The sequence below is a fragment of the Cygnus olor genome, chromosome 1, assembly GCF_009769625.2.
Source record: "Cygnus olor isolate bCygOlo1 chromosome 1, bCygOlo1.pri.v2, whole genome shotgun sequence".
In the NCBI taxonomy this organism is placed as follows: domain Eukaryota; kingdom Metazoa; phylum Chordata; class Aves; order Anseriformes; family Anatidae; genus Cygnus; species Cygnus olor.
In genome coordinates this window covers 61,705,450-61,723,467 of record NC_049169.1, presented here as the reverse complement: position 1 = coordinate 61,723,467, position 18,018 = coordinate 61,705,450, and the positions used below count along the sequence as shown (strand labels likewise).

The 18,018-nt window shown below is 48.0% G+C and overlaps 1 protein-coding gene and 1 long non-coding RNA gene across 6 annotated transcripts in view; both read right to left on the bottom strand.

Moving 5' to 3' along the window:
• CREB3L2 (cAMP responsive element binding protein 3 like 2) overlaps window positions 1–18,018 on the bottom strand; it is a 79,776-nt gene extending 61,758 nt beyond the window's left edge. For 2 of the 5 annotated variants that reach the window (XM_040561263.1, XM_040561273.1), the window contains exon 1: window positions 17,807–18,017. In XM_040561263.1, the coding sequence (XP_040417197.1) occupies window positions 17,807–17,917 (111 nt within the window). In that variant the 5' untranslated portion in view covers window positions 17,918–18,017. Of the gene's footprint in view, window positions 1–17,806 lie in introns of all 5 variants that reach the window. The other 3 variants (XM_040561283.1, XM_040561301.1, XM_040561293.1) reach the window with 3 other exon arrangements.
• On the bottom strand, window positions 14,936–17,759 carry LOC121072088. Its single transcript, XR_005820992.1, has 2 exons — window positions 16,090–17,759; window positions 14,936–15,925 (listed from the first exon to the last, which is right to left on the bottom strand). It is a non-coding gene; the product is annotated as an uncharacterized LOC121072088 (long non-coding RNA).

Here is an 18,018-nt window from a genome sequence, read left to right as displayed (position 1 = left end):
TTATTTAACAGAGATAATCTGCAGAGTTTAGTACTCAAGATAACATAGACCATCTCGGCAGAGCAGTATGAGGAAGCTACTCCAGGTTCAGTTATGTCAGCAGATCTAAAGGGGTTAAACAAGGGGTCTTGTGTTCCCAAAAGAGCACACCTGACCAGAGTCAAAGTTACTTGGTTGTTTCTTGCTTTCTTTCCCAAGGATGATTCCTGCCTTCTCTGACCTGTGTGGCTGATCAGGACAAACCTCATTTGAGAAGCCAGCGAGAGAGACCACATCTCAGACATCTCACAGCTGCTCATTAGCAGCCTAAGCATTGAGTGCTGCAGTAATACACGCTTTTCCAAGAAAACAGATATTTTTTTCACCCACCTCTCAAAACTGCATTGCTTACAGTGGCAGCCTGCCTCACAGAGAATTTCTTCTCAGAAATTCTCTGCACCTGGTGTCTGCCTTTTAGCTGTAGGCCTTTGACCCTTCCAGCAAGCTTTCATTGCAATGTCACTAAATCCAGAAGCCAAAGTTGTAGCTCTGACTCATGAAAAGTGTTGCAAACACTCGTCAATTGACAACAGGGTAAAATCTAATCAAATCCTGCAGGGCTTGTTCTCTTTGGAAGTAGATGCTCATCCATATCCAGTTTTGGACCCACTACCTGCATGGGCACCATCTCCACACCAGTTTGCTACCAGAGGAAAACAGCTTCCACATACACGATTGCCTTGCTCTGCTCAGGCCTTGGCTCCCACCAAAACAAACCAAGTAGCAGACCCTCTTAACAGGCGTATCATTTGATCAAAAGGAGTTTTCCTCCAAGAGGAGTCAGATCAGTGGATTGGAAGAATCTCAAGGGAAATACCCTTTTAGCTGCTACAAACCTGGTGCTGTTCCCTATAAATAGCATTAACTTGCACAAAGCACAGCCCCCTTTACAGGTGTTAAGAATGATGTAATTTGTGATATAATTGTAACAACTAGCCCATTCTGGCTGAGGTCAGCTCCACAGAACTTATTCGAAGTGTGTTTTTCACAGTAAAGCAAAAAATAAGACCCATGTTCTTGCAGCGTATCCTTCTCAACAACCTGGGCAACCCTTCTTTTTCTGTATTTATTCCGTAAAACAAACCACTGAGAAACTTCTTTATTTATTTTCCAGATACAGTGATGCAAGTGACTTCCTCAAACTAGAGCAGTATTTGGTGTTGGAAATGAAACAAGAACTGGAGTATTCCTGTACCAGGGTATGAAAATCTACCCGTTGGTTTGCATGAGGCTGGAACCCAGATGTCCTCTCTTTAGCCCCAAGAAGAACCAAAACTAGTACAAAGAGCAGACATCTTTAAAGGTTCCCTACAATTAATAAATTCCTACATAACATAGGATGAGTGATTTGAGCTCTGTCAACAACTTCACAAAATTTCTGTGTGTGAAAATGAACTTTAAAGACCAATTTCACTGCACTGTCATCCCATGATCATTTGAGGAAATTTCATGTTGTCCAAGTTTGCATTGTGTAATCCTAACGCATCTTCAGGCTGAACTGCTCTCTCGTACAGACCTCTGCGTGGTTCCCTTTCCTCATGAGCTCATGGATCAGCCTGAAACTTCTCAGGCTGCGGTGCATCCTGATCAGAACATACTGTCTCTCAAAATGTTGCAACAACGACATTTAACTGCCTGGTATGATTTTGCAGGCTACTTACCACAACGCTGAAACCCCTGATGGGTGGAGCTGTCAGAACTCCTTTAAATCAGCAGGATCAGTCCACCAGGCTGTATTTACAAGGCTGCCACCACAAGCCCTAGGAGAACACTAGCAATAATGCTTCTCTGAAGTGTGAGCACTCGTGTGTCATCCCTCCCTCCTGAAGGAAACATCTGCTTCCAGCCTATGATGTTCCTAAATGCCATTGGAAAAGACTTGACTAGGTGGCAAAGTACTTTATGATCAACACAGAGAGCCTCAAACTGAACTATCTACTGGTCCCTAGACCATTTGCCATCCATCAAACACAAAGTACTTGACTTGTTTCTTACTACAGAAATGATCCAGACATGCTGAAGCAATTAGAAAAGAAAATTCAGCTGAGGTTCTTTTGGTAAGCAGCCTGACCACTGCAGTGTTTTTTTCTGGTATTCCATATATAGTTGTGACAATTGCAGTAAAATATTCGCTCCGCTGCCCTCCCCTAGCCAGCCGAGTCTGTAACCACCCTCCCACACCACAGATGTACCCTAGAAGTAACAAAACCCTCCCTCGCTATTTACATGGCATGACAAACTGGGATGTCACTGCTGCTGCAGCATTAGTGCTCCAGCCCTCTCACCAGATACCAAATCTGTGTCTTCTGAGCAAGGGCGTATCTACACAATGCCTAAGGAAAACAGGCAACTTGGATAGCACTTTCTGTTCAGCAGCAGGGTACTTCCCATGTTGTTCTAGCTCGCTATAGGATCCGAACTGGCTACCAACAACCAAAAACTCATAATGGGAATTATTTTAACACAGTTATTACAGCACATTTTAAGCTTTGCATATATAGGGATAGACTGCAAAGTATTTCATGCCTCCATGCTTTCTTCTTCAGATAGGCTTCCATTTAGTGAAACCCCACAATATTAATGAGCAATGTTTTCACCTTCCCTTATTGCTGTGCATAATCACACTTAAAAAATATATACCAATGGCAGGAACAGGAGCGATGCCCCTCTGCAGTATGGCACCAAATATGTCCCTGTGTGACACAGCATCTAGGGCAGGAGCTGGCTAACGCAATGCACATTTCTCAGTCTCTCTTTCACTTCCCTCTGCCCTTCCCTGGTGTCCCTTACTATGTACTACATCTAAATCCTTTCCTAGTAAGATACTAGAAGCCCTTTTTGCTCCCTGGACTTGTTACACTGGCGCCTCTTTATGCGAGCCTGTTCACAAATGAAGAAGTTGACGCTGGTCTTTAGCATTTAAATACACTGCCTTTCTGCAGACTGCTTGCCAGGTCCTAGTATAGAGGCCCTGTCGTTCAGTCTGTATGTAGGGAACATCCCTGTTTGGCTTGGCTCGGCTTCCCAGAGCGCCGCGTCACTAACTGGAAGCAGCCGGGCTTGCACGGAGCTTCCAAGAACAGGCTCAGAGGAATGATGCAACGCCAGGCACCCTCCCCTCAAAACACGCAGGGGGGAAACAGGGAAGGCTTAAGGAATTGGGCCTTCATCAAGTCCCCAGCTAAACTGACTTGCAGTATGTTCTCGGAAAAGTGATATAATTTTGTCTGTGTGTTTACTGACAGCTGGGGCTTAGGTGTCTCTTGTGGATCGCAAACGGAACTGTTGTATAGCCACAGTCAGAAGCCTGAAAGCACTGGTTACGTTAATCATGCTCTTTCACTTTACAGAGATCCTTGACAATCTGTTTAGAAATCAGAAAACCATGAGGGCTACCTCCTTTCCGTTGCTACGAGACACTGCATCAAGCTATATATAACCCCTGGGCTATTTCTGCACCAGGCCCCCTCCACTCCAGAGTCCCAAAGAAAAGAAAAGCGCCTGCATGCGTACAACTTACAGTGGGGAAAAAATCTTTCCATTTTGAGACATGTTTCAAATAACTCTGCTTAATGCAAGTATTGAAACAAGGCGGCACACAGACACATTTTGGATAACTACCATGACCTCAAAGCTCACGGACACTGCAGCATCTGCTTGTTACAGACCTTTTCGACAAGCTGTTTCTCAGCACCCGTTTTGCATGGCCATTTCTCTTGGGTATGCTTTGCACATTGCAGGAGTTACAGCCTGGTCTGGTTTATTCACACCCCTGCCTGGTCCAGAACTCCTCTGGAATCTGTTTCGCTCACTTCTGATCACCTCCCCGGGCCTTTGACTCACATTCCTTCCCTGCTGCTAGACTAAACTGGCGCAGCACAGTCTGCCTGGCTCAAACACCAGACCTCTAGTCAGACATCTCTGCAGAAGCATGAATCAAGATTTTTGGGACACCTGCCTGAAAGCGCCTTAAAAGGGCTCAATTAAGTGAGGGCACGTAGTTGAAAAGATTCCCCTCTAAGGCATTCTAGCAGTACTATGAGAAGTCAGAGTCATTTAAAATCACTCCCTGTTCCCAGGAAGAAGAAGAATAAAAAGGAAGAGAACTTTACAACTATCTTCTGCTTTTATTTCCATCTTTTCTGATCCTTTTCACTGGCTGTAGCTCGAGCGTCCAGCTCCCAAGTGGGTGCTTCAGCGGTGAAGGCGGCAGCAGCCCCTCCATCTGGTTTCTATATGGGCACGTGGTCCAAAAAGAGATCTGTTCCTCATCTGCCAACCATGCACTGCTGTTCCTACTGTCGTGAGGAACTCAGCTCCACTACATATGCCAAGAAGGAACGAGATAAGGCAGCTTACCAAAGATAAACCTACCATGTGTCCATAGCAGGAGAAAGCTAAGCACACATTCAGGCTACAGGCATCTAGAGGGGTTTGAGGTGTTGCATCCATCTTGTACTATTGCCCTGCAGCCACGGGTCATTGTTCCACAGCAGAATGGCACAGGAGCACTCCTCCGCTCCACAGATTAACTAGGGTTACTCATCAGTTCTGTTCTCCGAGGGGTGGAAGCGGTGATTCCCAGCAGCACGCCAACCTGGCCAGACAGTGGGGATCACCAAGCTGAGGACTGCATTCCCAGCAGACCCGTGGGAAGTGCTTCTCCAGCAGGACACTTGATGCTGAGCAGCAAGCCAGGAAGGGCCCACTTCATGAGCTTAGCTCCCTCCACACCGACACTTCGCAGGCGCACTGGGTGCTTTATGCTGAAAGGAGAAGCAGCAACACTGCTTTAAAGAAGCTGAACACGACTGTTGTGCTTCCAAGACAGATTTCATACAGTTTTTCAAACCATACCTGCTGTCCACACCAAATATAGTCTTTTTTTCTGCAAGCACATTTCAAATTAAAAAGCTAAACTAAACAGCACTACCACTAGAAAAGATCATGCCATACCATGAAAGCAGTGTAAGGCTGCAGATTCTGTCTGCCAGCTATCGAAATACAGAGCATGTCAAGGAAGAAAAAGTTCTCACCCTTCTCAAACATCCAGGGCACTCTCCTCCTTCTGTCTCAACCTACATGCCAAAATTAAAATGGAGTCCCCTATAAAATATGGGAGACTGACTCCACACCAAAAAAACAAACTACTGGTCTCATAAAAATGATGCAAAGGTTCTGGGCAGACAGTAATAAGGTAAAGTCTGCCACAGACAATGGATTTTAAGTCCCCTCCAGGTGGTGGTGGAGCAAAGCATAGGTTTGAAGTATCACAGCAAAACAGGTGGAGGGACAACGACAATCTTCCACCGCTATAAACTGGGGTAAAAGTCAGTACAATTGGTACAACTGTGATCACATTAGCAGCCACCTTCCACTAGCTTTACTTTTAAAATGAAAGCTAGAAACCTTATTTTTGTCTGGGTATTTCCCCACACTTCCTCATATATTCAGCCTATTGGCTTTTCCTCTTTCTCATCATATTTGCTTTGTTCCTTTCCTCTGCCTTTAAGAGAACAGACTTCGTCCACCTGTGAGGGCTGAAGATCCTGGACAAACTGACACAGATCAGATGTATTTTAGCAAGTCTGTCCGAGCCAGGCACAGGGAACGCAAGGCCATCGTTGGTACTTCACTCCAGCAAGGGAGCACACGTAAAAGTGACCTTTGGGGCAAATGCCTTTCTCTACCAGAATGTTTTACCCTTTCCCACATGTTTTGTGTACTGTCCCCTTTCTTTATGTGCCAAGAGATGTCATGATAAACAGAAGCAGTTCTAAACAGCTCAAAGCAATTAAAACGTTTATTTGAACTTCACTGAAGTCAATGCAGTTTAGGTGAATGGCCAAATGCTGCGATGCATTTGGACAGATAAAAGGAGTACTACGTGTGCTGCTGCTCTGTGTTCGGCCTTGCAGTACCCAGAGTCAACAGGTACAGCAGTAAAGTTTTGTAGCATTTAAAGCCAGAAAGGACTATGAAACCTTCCTAGTCTGACCCTCCAACATGTCCCAATCCACTATGTTTCCCTGAGGTACTCTCTTATAGGGTCTGATAATTTGCCCCTTGTTGAAATATAACCGCCAGAAAAGCACATGGGTGAGCTACAAAGATCGAGAAATGACCATTTCACTAGCTAGCCCTGCGGTTTGTTTCAGCAGTGATTGTCTCTGCTAAAATGCTAGCCTAGTTTCTTATTTGAATGCGATGGGCCTTGAAGTCCAGCTGATGATTCTCATTGCATGTTTTTCACAAGATTATGGCCTCCTGCTTGGTATCTTTTTGCAGAACCCAACAAATTTATCCTCTGATACCGTCTATTAGCAACTACTTTGAGTCAGTCCTTTAATTTCATATATATTTTATAATATAAGTAAGTTTTTAAAATACGTTGGAATAAATATCCGATTACTTCCAAAAGGTTTCCATTTGCTTTCAAACCTTTCATCTGAAAGAATCACAGAATCACAGAATCATCTTGGTTGGAAGAGACCTCCAAGATCACCGAGTCCAACCTCTGACCTAACACTAACAAGTCCTCCACTAAACCATATCACTAAGCTCGACATCTAAACGTCTCTTAAAGACCTCCACGGATGGTGACTCAACCACTTCCCTGGGCAGCCCAGTCCAATGCCTAACAACCCTTTCAGTAAAGAAGCTCTTCCTAGCATCCAACCTAAACCTCCCCTGGTGTAACTTTAGCCCATTCCCCCTCGTCCTGTCACCAGGCACGTGGGAGAATAGACCAACCCCCACTTCACTACAGCCTCCTTTAAGGTACCTGTAGAGAGCGATAAGGTCGCCCCTGAGCCTCCAAGACATCATTCATCTGACTGTATGTGCTTTTCATAAATTGATTTAATCCTGGTCAGCAGGATATCTCTATCCTTCTACTTTAACTACAGGATCCTACAACAGCTTTTCTATATTTTTAATACATTTGGTATCAAGTTTCCCAGTGTATATTTTTATTTCCTTCCCTTTACTCTTTCACTTAATCAATTTAACCTTTTCAAACTTTCTGCCACGATGGCATGACCTAATGAAAATCAGTGTCAACAAGCCAAACTTCTCCTTTGGGACCTTTTAGCCTATTTGGATTTCCAGATTCATTGGTTTCAAGGAGTTCTGTAACCTGATTACTGGCAATGGTTCATTTTCATTAAAAAAAAAAAAAAAAGTCCCTCTTCTACACTTACACCTGCCAGCACTGCATTTTCCCTTTGGTTTTCTTAGCTGATCATTATCAGCTCCTCTCTGCTTCACCAAGTCTACTTTACATTGATTGTTATTTACTCCTTTCTTCTCTACTCTGTGAGTATTACTTGGGGCAAAAAGAGAAAAGATATTTTCAGAGGACACCAACAGAAAAAAACAGTAGGGTAATCATAGCTTAAGATTCATACACCCCTTCACAATAACGATAATTTTACTCCAAGCACAGAGCTCTGAAGAGATCTTCCTGAGAGTACAATGATATTCATTGCCTTTGTGTTATCAGAACCCCATCTGAAACCAAAGCTTTTGCAGATTCTCTATTCTGGTATTGATACCGAAAATTGCCTTATATACTTCACCCTCATATGAAACTGAGAAAGAAGCCTCTATAATATTAGTGTAAACATAACATAAACTGTTCTCATCATATCACTTCTACATCCTCTTCCAAACACCTGTCAAAGCAATATATATTGAATGTTTTTAATCTTTCCTCACAAACCAGCTACTTTAGCCACTCATTTTTGCTATTCTTCTTCAAGTTCCCCAAAATTAGTCTCTCTTTCATATATCCAGGTGTCAAGAATTACAAAACCCACAGCCAACCCGTAGCATACTAACGCTCACAAGACGCAGGTTTCCATGCATCTCCCTAAACTGTACTTCTCAACGCCTTAATCGCCCCTGTGGCAGTGGCATAGTTAATGGGCCATCTGCAGTTACAACCCTGGCTCCTTTGAAAAACAGACTTTACAACTTTATACACTGAATTACATTTCAGTTGTCTATTCCTTTCGTCTTCAGCGATGCAAGTTTCTGCAGATTCCCATTTCTTGCCTGTTTCCAACCTCCGTTTTTTTCCTCCCCCTCAAATGCCTGCAAATTTGAAACGCAAAATCAAATGAGCCCAGAGATTCCCTGTAGCCCCACCCCACCATATCACATAATGCCCCTCATAAATACTGAAGCTCCATCTTAAAATCAAGTAGGGTTTGGTTTTTTTTTTATCCTCAATTAATCTTGCCAGAAAGCTGCTCCAAGCAAGGTACTGAGGAGGGGGTTGTCCATATGTCTCTCTTCCACATCTATTTCATGAAAGCTAAAAAAAGATGTTCTGGACACAAAAAGCCTTTAATTTTAGTTTTTTTTTTAAAAAAAAGGCATTTACTACACAGTTTTCAGTATTATAGTGCCACTTTTCTTTTGGTTTTGGTCTTGCAGACATGTTTGAATTTGAGAAAAAACAACAGCATAAATTGAGTCCCCCTGTGATTTTGCAAAATATTTGTAGCAACCCAACAATCAAGTAATGGCCACAGGAAAACATTCCCAATTCCTGAGCAGACTCCCTGCAGAACTTTTTCAGCAGATAAAGACACAGTAGACAGGAAACCAGCTGAAATTTTGCACAAAACCAGGACAGCTGAAGCGGTAGCCACAAGCCACCCTGGGCAAGGTCAAAGGCAAGACTTCTCTTTCTCTTTTGGTCCTCTTTGTCTGCAAATGAAAAGCATCCCCTGAAAGCTCTGAGGAGCAAAACAACCAAACAGAAACAGAACTGCAGAGCACCAAGGCAGGAGGGGAAGGCAAGTTCTGCATCCAGACAGCTGGCCCCTTAAAAGCCATGCCAAGGCAAATCCGGCCACATTGGATTCTCCGGGGAGCCATGCCTGAGCGCGGCCTTCAGGCGGTGTGAGCCGGCTGGGCACCCCGAGGGCAGGGCTGAGGCACGACGAAACCGCACATCTGGAGGCCTTCTGCAGCGCAGGCATCAGCTCGCTCCCTCCCCTGCTCACTTAAGAGCTTTTGTCACTCCATGGCTGTGGGCACGAGCCCTTCGCGCCACTTTCCTGGGGTACCCAGCTTCATTTCCTTCTGGGTGTGGAGGAGGGAAGGAGAGGGGTGCCCAGGGAGAAGGGGGCAGGAGGAGATGCAGGTGTGGGTCTCCAGAGCTGAGGGGGAAATGATTTCTGCAAATCACGTCCCCAGGGCCAGGCAGAGGGCACGGGGCCAGCCGCTATGGACATCCCTCGCAGCATGCTTATCCCCTGCAGCAGTGCATCAGGGAGCACCAGAGCCCCCAAACAGAGCCTTGCACGGGCAGGTTCGGCTTTCTTTTCCTTCATATCTATGCTTTGTGCCTGCTCTCTGAAAAAATTACGGCTTGCCAGCCTCCCCCAAACACCACACCATCCCCAACCCCAGACCACTTGTGCTGCTGCGCGAGGGGAGACAGCGGAGAGGAGGACAAGGAGGAGAGAGGGTGTGGGACAGGAGCTCAGGCGAGACACAAAGGCAGCACTGATGACGAGGCCAGTTACACCCGAGATGAGAAAGACAGATGTTTGTAGAAGGTCAGCTGCTGCCTCATATTACAAGGTATGAAAACAGACAATTCAGATGCCCTATTTTCCTCTGTTATCATCTTTTGCTAGCAAGGACAGATTCAAGAAAGCCAGCTATCTAGAAATAACATCCTTCTTAGCCTTGGTTCCTTGTGAAGGTCTCATCTTGGCCATACTATCAGAGGCCATCCCCACAGGTGCCAGCCCCATTGCTGCTTCTGCTGTGAAAAAGGCAGGAGGAGCAGATCGGTTCTCCACTGCATTTTGCTCTTAAGTTTTGGTTCTACAAATACTTAGGCAAATGAAAACACGTTTTCACACAAAATTAGAGACACAGGGAAGCAGATTAACGAAGCTCACAGCAGAACCTATCGGAGGCTGGGAAAAAAGCAGCCTTGGGATAAGCTTCCCCTTGTGCCTGACGGTAATTGCTGGACTGTGGGGAAGAAGGCACAGAGACATGCTTAGTATTCCAACCTTGAGATTTGTTTTAGGGTTATTTTTTTTCAGTTGGCTGTTTTTTTATGTCTACAGAAATCCCTGTGAGCTAGTCACATGCACTACTATGCAGGGTGGTCTCTGCCCACAACGAGCGTTTTGGGGTTAGCTCTGACAAGGAAACAACACAGGTAGGAGACAATCCTAACAGGCATTAGGTTGGACAAAGACAAACTGCCTTGAAGCAAATGGCGTAGGCTCTTACATGGTCATATCATACAACAGAGGAACAAGTAGGTATGATACACAAACCTTTATCATGAAAATCCTGAAGAAAATTACGGGTGCATAAACAAACCCCAAGACCAACACAGAACCCTGCAAGTCATGTTTGCTGCACAGAAGCAAAACGTACACACAGAGCAGTCATTTGTTCAGGGCAGCTGGAACTTGGTGCAGTTTCCTTCTCCCATTTCAGTAAACCCAAATTAAAAGTGCAAAAAAACCAAACACACCACAACCAAAGCATTGCTTCTGCAAAACCATGATCACCAGGAACATCAGTTTCCTAATAAAGAACAGCAAAACCAGGTGGTCTCCTTTGCTTAGTAGTTTAATGGAGACATGGGAAACTTGGGGATCAGACTCCTGCTTCCCAAGGCAGTATCTCGATAAGGCAGTCCCTTGGGTTCACGACTGTTGTTGTAGAAGCGAAGACTGGAAGGGGTCTCAGGTGGCCTCCAGCCCAGCCTCCACCCGAAGCAGGGACAGCACTCAGCTCACCTCGGGTGGCTCAGGGCTTTATCCAGGCAGGTCTGGGAAACTCCCAAGGATGGAGGTGGCAGCACCTCTTGGGCAGCCTGATCCAGCGCTTAGCTGTCTCACAGTGAAGTGGCTTCTCCTTACAACCAATCCAAACTTCTCTTGCTTCAGTTTATGTCCATTTTCTCCCGTCCTCCTGTCATGCCCTGGTGCAGGGTCTGGCTCTTTTTCCACACTGTTCCACAGACCTTTCCATCCCAGCATCCAAACTTTGGAGAAGGAAAACTAAACAGGATACCCCAGATCTCAGCAACGTCACAATACTTTCCTTGCTTCACACGCCAACACATGCTTGAAAGCATTTTGCCATGGCTGAAGCCCCTGCTTGCATCACAGCACTCTCAACACCTTCGGTGCAGAACAAGGGCACGGGAATGTGCCCTCTGTGCTCTAGATCAGCCCATCTCACCCGAGGGAGCACACCTTCAGCAAGAGCTGGGAGATGAGCGCTGCCGGGTGTCGCCAGACAGCCAGGGCTTGTCCTGGCAGATACACAATGGGAGTTCACCCGGCATGTACAGCACCAAGCGAGCATCAACGACACTGCTCTTCACCCCGAATCTTTGGGTGAAGCCTCCACCAACACCAGTTCGCTTCCCTCGTGCCCCTTGCTTGGGACACATTGGACCTGGAAGGGGAAGGACAGAAGCCCCCAGAGCCTGGGCCCTGCCCTAAGAGCGGCCTGGTCTCTCTTTCACCCCATGCGACTAACAGATTGCGCAGAAGGACAAGGCCAGCCCCAGCGCGACAGCTGCAGAGGAATGTTTTTTCTTGGCAGAGAGGAAAGAGATGAAGTGGGTGTCACATTTTTCCTTCAGATTTTTGCTTGTCACCACAGCAGAGCCGGATCACACACACAAGATTGAAAGCTGGTTAGTGGCAGATGGCAAGAAAAAAAAAAAAGGGAGTAGTTCCCAAGACACAGTGGAGGCACAAGGTCAATGGCACTATTAAGCTACACATTTGGACAGGTGACAGCTTTGGGGACAGCTCTAGCAATTCAGGTCTATACCATTTAACCTTTCCTTATTTCCTCCCATTGCCTTCCCTGCTTCCCAAATTGCCCTCATGAGAGGAAGCAGTTCTTATTTGACAGAGCATTCGCTTCCTTACTGCACGCACGTAGCACTGAGATTACAACCCAGTTCAGTTTTCTGTGGTCACAAACTACATCTGACAGCGAGAACAGCGGCCCCAGCCATTGGGAGCTCAGCACCTCAGACCACAGAAAGCAGCCTACACACCTTCACTGAGCCTTGCTAAACCTCGCCATTTTTGACCTGTTCTCTTTACCGACTATTACTCAAAGTGAGATGAAAGGGCAATCATCTGCCAGGAAAAACGTGGCTCTCAGCCAAGATTATTTTTTGCACACCTTGTTTGTTTCTGTTGCCTTTACGCAAGACAAACAACTCTGCGTCCACGGCAGCCTCTGCTTCTCACCGACACGCAGCACCGTGGTGGTGCCATCGGCCAGGTCCAAGAGTACTTCTTTGAACCTCCCTTCTGTCCATCGCTCTTCTCAAACAACCTCTCTTCCTCCTGACCCTTGAGCAACTGCCTCCTCCAGGTAACCCCCTTTCTTTCTAAGAGAAACAGTCCGCTGGTATCAAATAAATACATATGCTCTTATCAGGATTACACGTCTTATGCTTACCAGGACTACACCTAGGCACACGCTCCTGAAGCTGGCCAGGTGACTCCCACTGCACATTCCTTTAACCCAAAATGTGATTCCACCACCCTCTTCCCCAGCCAAGCCTGCCCTCTCACCTCAGCACCAGGACCTGGGCTGCTACAAGGTAATCTGCACCGGGAAACTGATACCACTGAAAACTAATTTCTTTCTTGCAAGAAAGTCATTTTTCAACTGGATGAGCTCCCAGGGAGCTGCCACAACAGCCTGCAGTTACGTCCAGGTGCAGAACTGCGCTGTCAGGTCTTGTCACTCAGAGAAAACACGGCCAAAGGGCATCCAGACAGCACTGATTTCTCACCTGCATGATTCAGGGAGAGATGAAAAGGGAGCAACAGCAGAAATGAGTGTGCCTTCCCTGGAGAGCCAGGTGCAGAGCTCTACTGCAAGACAATCACTAGGGGATGTACTCCAAGTCCATATCCCGTGGAAAAAGAAAAGCTGTACCAGGGAATGGGAGTAATTAGATCCTGTAAACTCAGTCTGAATTGACTGTTCCCCCTGTGAAACATGTCACTGTGCTAGGAAAACCGAGGAAGGTGGCTACCCATAACCACTAAACCTCACCTACAAAATGACCCTTCTCCAAAAGGGGGTGAAGCAGCCCGGGACAGAGGGAAGAGATGATGTCTGTTTACACCACGCACTACAGAGCGAATAGGGAACAACTTTAGGGAATGCAGGGAAGCAGGAGCATGGTCAGAAATGAAGGGCAGGCAGCAGGGGGTAAGCCTTCAGCCCCTCCACTTTAAAAAAAGTCTCACAGGAAACATAGGGCACCCACCCAGCACCACAGCAGGGCACTGCTGCACACAGCAGCTCCCGAGGAGCAGAAGCGATGCTGTTCTGCAGCAGCTACCTCCCTTCCACATCTGCCAGACAGATGGGACGCAGAGTGCCTTTGCCAGGCAATGGTGCAGGTGACAGCCACACAGCAAGAAGCAAGGACAAGGAAAGAGACTGCCAGAGCTGGTGGTATGCCAGCCAGCGGCCTCTTTGCTTTATTTTCATATTTATTATATCTTTATTTTGTCTGTCTTTGTTGGCATGAGGTGATCAGCTCTGACAGAGCACAAGCAAAAGCGAAGGCAGAGCTGTGGAGGAGGAGGAGCACGGAGCACGCTAACTGCTGCAGCTGGAGCCATGCATGGGAAGCCAGAGGGACAGAGATCCGACCAGACTGCACCACCCCAGCCAGGATTTGCAGCTAGTCAGCCTCCTCAACAGGCACAGATGCTCCTAAAAAAGTGAGAAAAGACTGCTTTAATAAAAAACTAGGTTGTTTTTTTTTTCCTTCCCCCCAAAGACTAGCGGTAACTTACTTAACCCCAGCTATGAAAGAGCCCCTAAGAAGGGACTCCTGACAGCACGAACAAAGACCTGCAGAGAGCACAAGTTCCCACCATCCGTGCAGGAAAGTTCAGCAGCTCCAGACACAGGAAAGCACTGTCTGGTAGTACCGTGAATGAAATTCCTTCACCCCGGCTATCACGCACTATCAGCCCCACACTTAACAGCAGCCGACCTTCCAAAGTAAGGCAACATTTACGTCGGACAGCGCAGGCCAGCCACTTCCACGAGGGGGGAAACAAAAAGTAGTGTTTTCATACACTAAACACTGGCTCATTCTTATCGACCGTGCTCCAAAGTCAGTCCCGGGACAGACTAACATTTTTTCCAGCTGCCGTCCTCACGGCAGATCAAGCTCTTCACTGAAACCAGCCAGCAACTCGATACGCTTATTTTTCTAATTTTAACTGACAGAAAATAGGAGGGTACAAAAAGCAAAGTTTCAAAGCATCACGTGTGTTTATCTCAGCTTTTAGAGGAACTGTGGATTGCTTAAATCCATTCTGAGTATCTGACATGGCCTGTGGCAAACAGTAATGATTTTCTTATTTAAATTCAGGAAGAAAACATGGGGGAAAAAATGACTTTCAGCGCAAAGCACCAAGTACAACTAGTTCTGATGTTCATCAGTTGTGCCTGAAGCTTTTAATATGGAGAGCTATTCTCAAATATTAACACTTTGTACAAAGTCTGTTTACAACTATTTAAAAAAGAATCTCACTTTCATATTTCCCCCTCTTTGCTAGAAGAGTTTGGCAAAAAAATCCCTGAAAGTACTGATTTTAGATAATTTGAGGTGAAAATTTTCTATCTGATCTTCCATTTGCAAGTATATATAGTAGAAAAAATGAGATATTTCAGTTTTCTCATTAGCAAGCAACAGGCTAAATCCCATTTTCAAGTAAATGGACTACTTCCCCTCCAAAAAAAAATTGGATTATCCTATATCAACGCCAGATTTTACAAAGAGCCACCTTATACAGAGGCAACCACTAGAGAGTAAGACACAGCCAGCTCTGCATCCACACACGCCGCGATAACCACCACTTTTAATCAAATACACACAGCATATAAAAATGAAGCACTGTATCCCATCCAAATTAAATACCGCCACTGCTGTGCTCTGAAAACTAGAGGCAATCCACGGCAGCTCGCGCAGACGCCTGATTTCTGCAGAAATCATCAGAACACAGAGCAACAGCCCCCAGTGTTTTTGTGGCAGAGGAAATGAGTCACCGCAGGCTCCCGGTGGGGCTCGGAAGCTTGCAGTGGGCAGTTTTTAATCTGAAGAAAGAAGGCCGGCTCGAGGTTTTCCCTGACCTATCTTAGGGGACAGGCGACGACGACGAGCTTGCGGGGCCGAAGGCGCGAGGCGTGCCACCCTGCGAGGCGGCAGCCACCCTGCAGCATGTGGCACACATGTGCTTTGAAGGTGGGCAGCCTGTGGCACCTTCAGTGACATGGTGAGGGGTTTACCAAGCTCCAACACCGCTCAGAACATGGCACCAGCACCGTGGTGCTTGGGGCATTTCGGTTTGTTGATGATGAGCCTCCAGAGCAATATTCAGGCCTGTTAGGGGCGAGCAATTTGGGCTACTTTGAAGCAACAAGTAGTTAATGTGTTTAAAAACACCAAAAATCATGAAATTTGAGGGGGAAGGGTAAAAAGCCTGCCTCTTCAGGATTAAATAAAGAGGTTTTAAGTGTCCGAAGCTCGTAAGAAGCATCTGCATTTTTAGCTGCCCTCTAGCAAGGGGACAGGTAGATGGCATCTCACAGCGCGTTTGTCAACAGCCTTCTCCATCTGCACCAGATGTGGCATTTGCCACCGGTGATGCCGGGACGCGTACAGCCATGGATCAGCCCCGGCAGAGACCTAGGAGCCGTGCAGCTCTGCCACTTCGAGCCAAAGAGCACTGCACGGGAAGCAGGCAAGAAGGTGAGGAGCCTGCAGCCTGGCCGTGCTCCTGCTCCCTTTGGGCTGCAGCAGGCTTTGTGCTTCCTTTCTGGTTGACTGCCAGGAAAAAAAAAAAAAAAAAAAAAAAAAAAAAAAAAAAAAAAAAAAACTTATAATGCCTTGTAAAATGCTAGAGTATGGCATTACCAGCACACAACCCCAGCAAGCCACGGGCCGGATGAAGATTATACACAGACACGCCACGCGTGCCATGAGCATACCCTTGGGAAGCCTTTCAGCCTTTTCTTCCGGGCGAAACCCAACCGCTCTGGAAGAACACGCTGCTGCAACCTATCTGGCATCCAGGTGACTATGTATAAAGTATGCAGACTCCAACGAGCTGCGAGAAGGGCCACTGGCCACCCCAGCCCAGTCGGAGCCCCCCGAGGCAGCGGTTCCTCCCAGCGCCGGCGATGAGCTCACTGGCGGAGCAAGGCTGCTGCTGCGGGCGCTGGTGAAGTCATCAGCTGTTAAAAGAGAAATTTAAGTCCCCGGGAGGCTGGAGTTCAGCCCCGGTAATTAGGGCTGGAATAGTTTAAAGTAGAGGTTGAGTCTTTAAGCGTATGCATACTTTTGCGCTTGCCTGCTAGCTTCAAATTCACCAGATCCACGAGCAGCCTTCGCGGTTGTAAAAAAAAAAAAAAAAAAAAAAAGGTTAAATTTTAACTTAAAATACACAAAAGGCAGCTGGCACGGAACTTCCACCCTTGCCAGCCTGCACACGGCAGGTCTGGCTGCAGAAGGAAAGGGACCCACTCAATGGTGCCGGCCTGTCCCGTACGGTGACGTTCATCCAAGGGAGGAAACCAACTTCACAGCTTCAGTCGTGGCTACGGGGCGCCACAGGGCACGTGCTCCTCAGCTGCAATGGTGACAGCGCTGGCAGAGCGTAGGAGGCTGGGCTCCGCACAAAAAGCAGAAAACAGCTGGGGCAAAACAGTCCTCCCAGGCGGGGAGCGTCAGGCAGGAGGTAACTGGTGTCTGGTCCAGAGGGTTTTTTGGGTGGGTGGCTTTGTTGTTTTGGTTTTGTTTGCTGAGGGTTTTTTTTGGTGCTGTTGTTTAAGTGATCCTGTGAACTTTTAGCCAGAGGTAAACGGAGAGTTTGTTTCATGACAGCGAGCAGGGTATTTTCCACCACACAGCAGGACACACTTCCCAAAAGAAGTAAAGTTCAACAAGCAGAAACGTGTGCTTTTTCATCCCCAAAGCGCGATCACTTCAGAAACTTTTTTTCCCCCATTAAAGACCCCGACACCCCGCTACACTTACTTCACCTGTAGCGCTCTGCTGCTTTTACTCTTCTTTACCAATCGATTCATTTGGAGTTCTTCCAAAACCAACAAGGAAGGCAAACTGCCTCCACGCTTTTTACTAGGCTTTAAGGCACCCTTTTCTTTACGAGCGCCCAAACGCAGCCGGCAAGCCACCCGACCACGGCAAGGGCAGAACGTTGCTCCCGAAGGAAGCGAGCCCACGCTGCCGCGGGTGGCTGGCGACGCGCTGCCTCCTGCGAGACACGCGGCAGGGGAGCGCTCGAAGCCCCAGAGCCCAAGAAACGCTGGGAAAAGCGGAAGGTGTGCCGCCACGCTCCCATCCGCGGGGCACCGCGTTCTGTCGCCTACGCCCAGGCCACGCCGCAGGCTCCACGAAGCGAGGCGAAGGCGCGTGCTCCTGCAGGAGCCCGGCCAGGAGCTGCACCCCAAACACGGGAACTCGTCTAGGGCGCTAATTAAAAGGGCACTAACTGGGGGCGGAGGGGACCTCCCCAGCCCCAGGGCAGCCCCCCAGCACGGGGGGCAGCAGCTCGAGGGGAGCTCCGGGGGGCTGCGGACACCGGGATCCCCCCGGCAGCGCCCCGGCCGCCGTCTCCCCCCTCCCCGAGCCGCCCCCCGGCGGGATGAGCCCCGCGGCTCGGCTCCCGGCCCCGCCGCCGCTCACCGTGTGTCCCAGCAGGGCGTCGGGGTCGGCGGGCTCGCACAGCTCGCTCAGCTTGCGGTCCCACTGCAGCAGCAGCAGCGGCGGCTGCTCGCCGCCCTCGCACGCCTCCATGGCGGCACCGCCACCGCCACCGGCCCCCGCCCGCTCCCCGGGGCCGCCGCCGGCGCCGCTGCCGGGAGTGCCCGGAGCGCCGGGGCCGTGCCGCCAGCTGC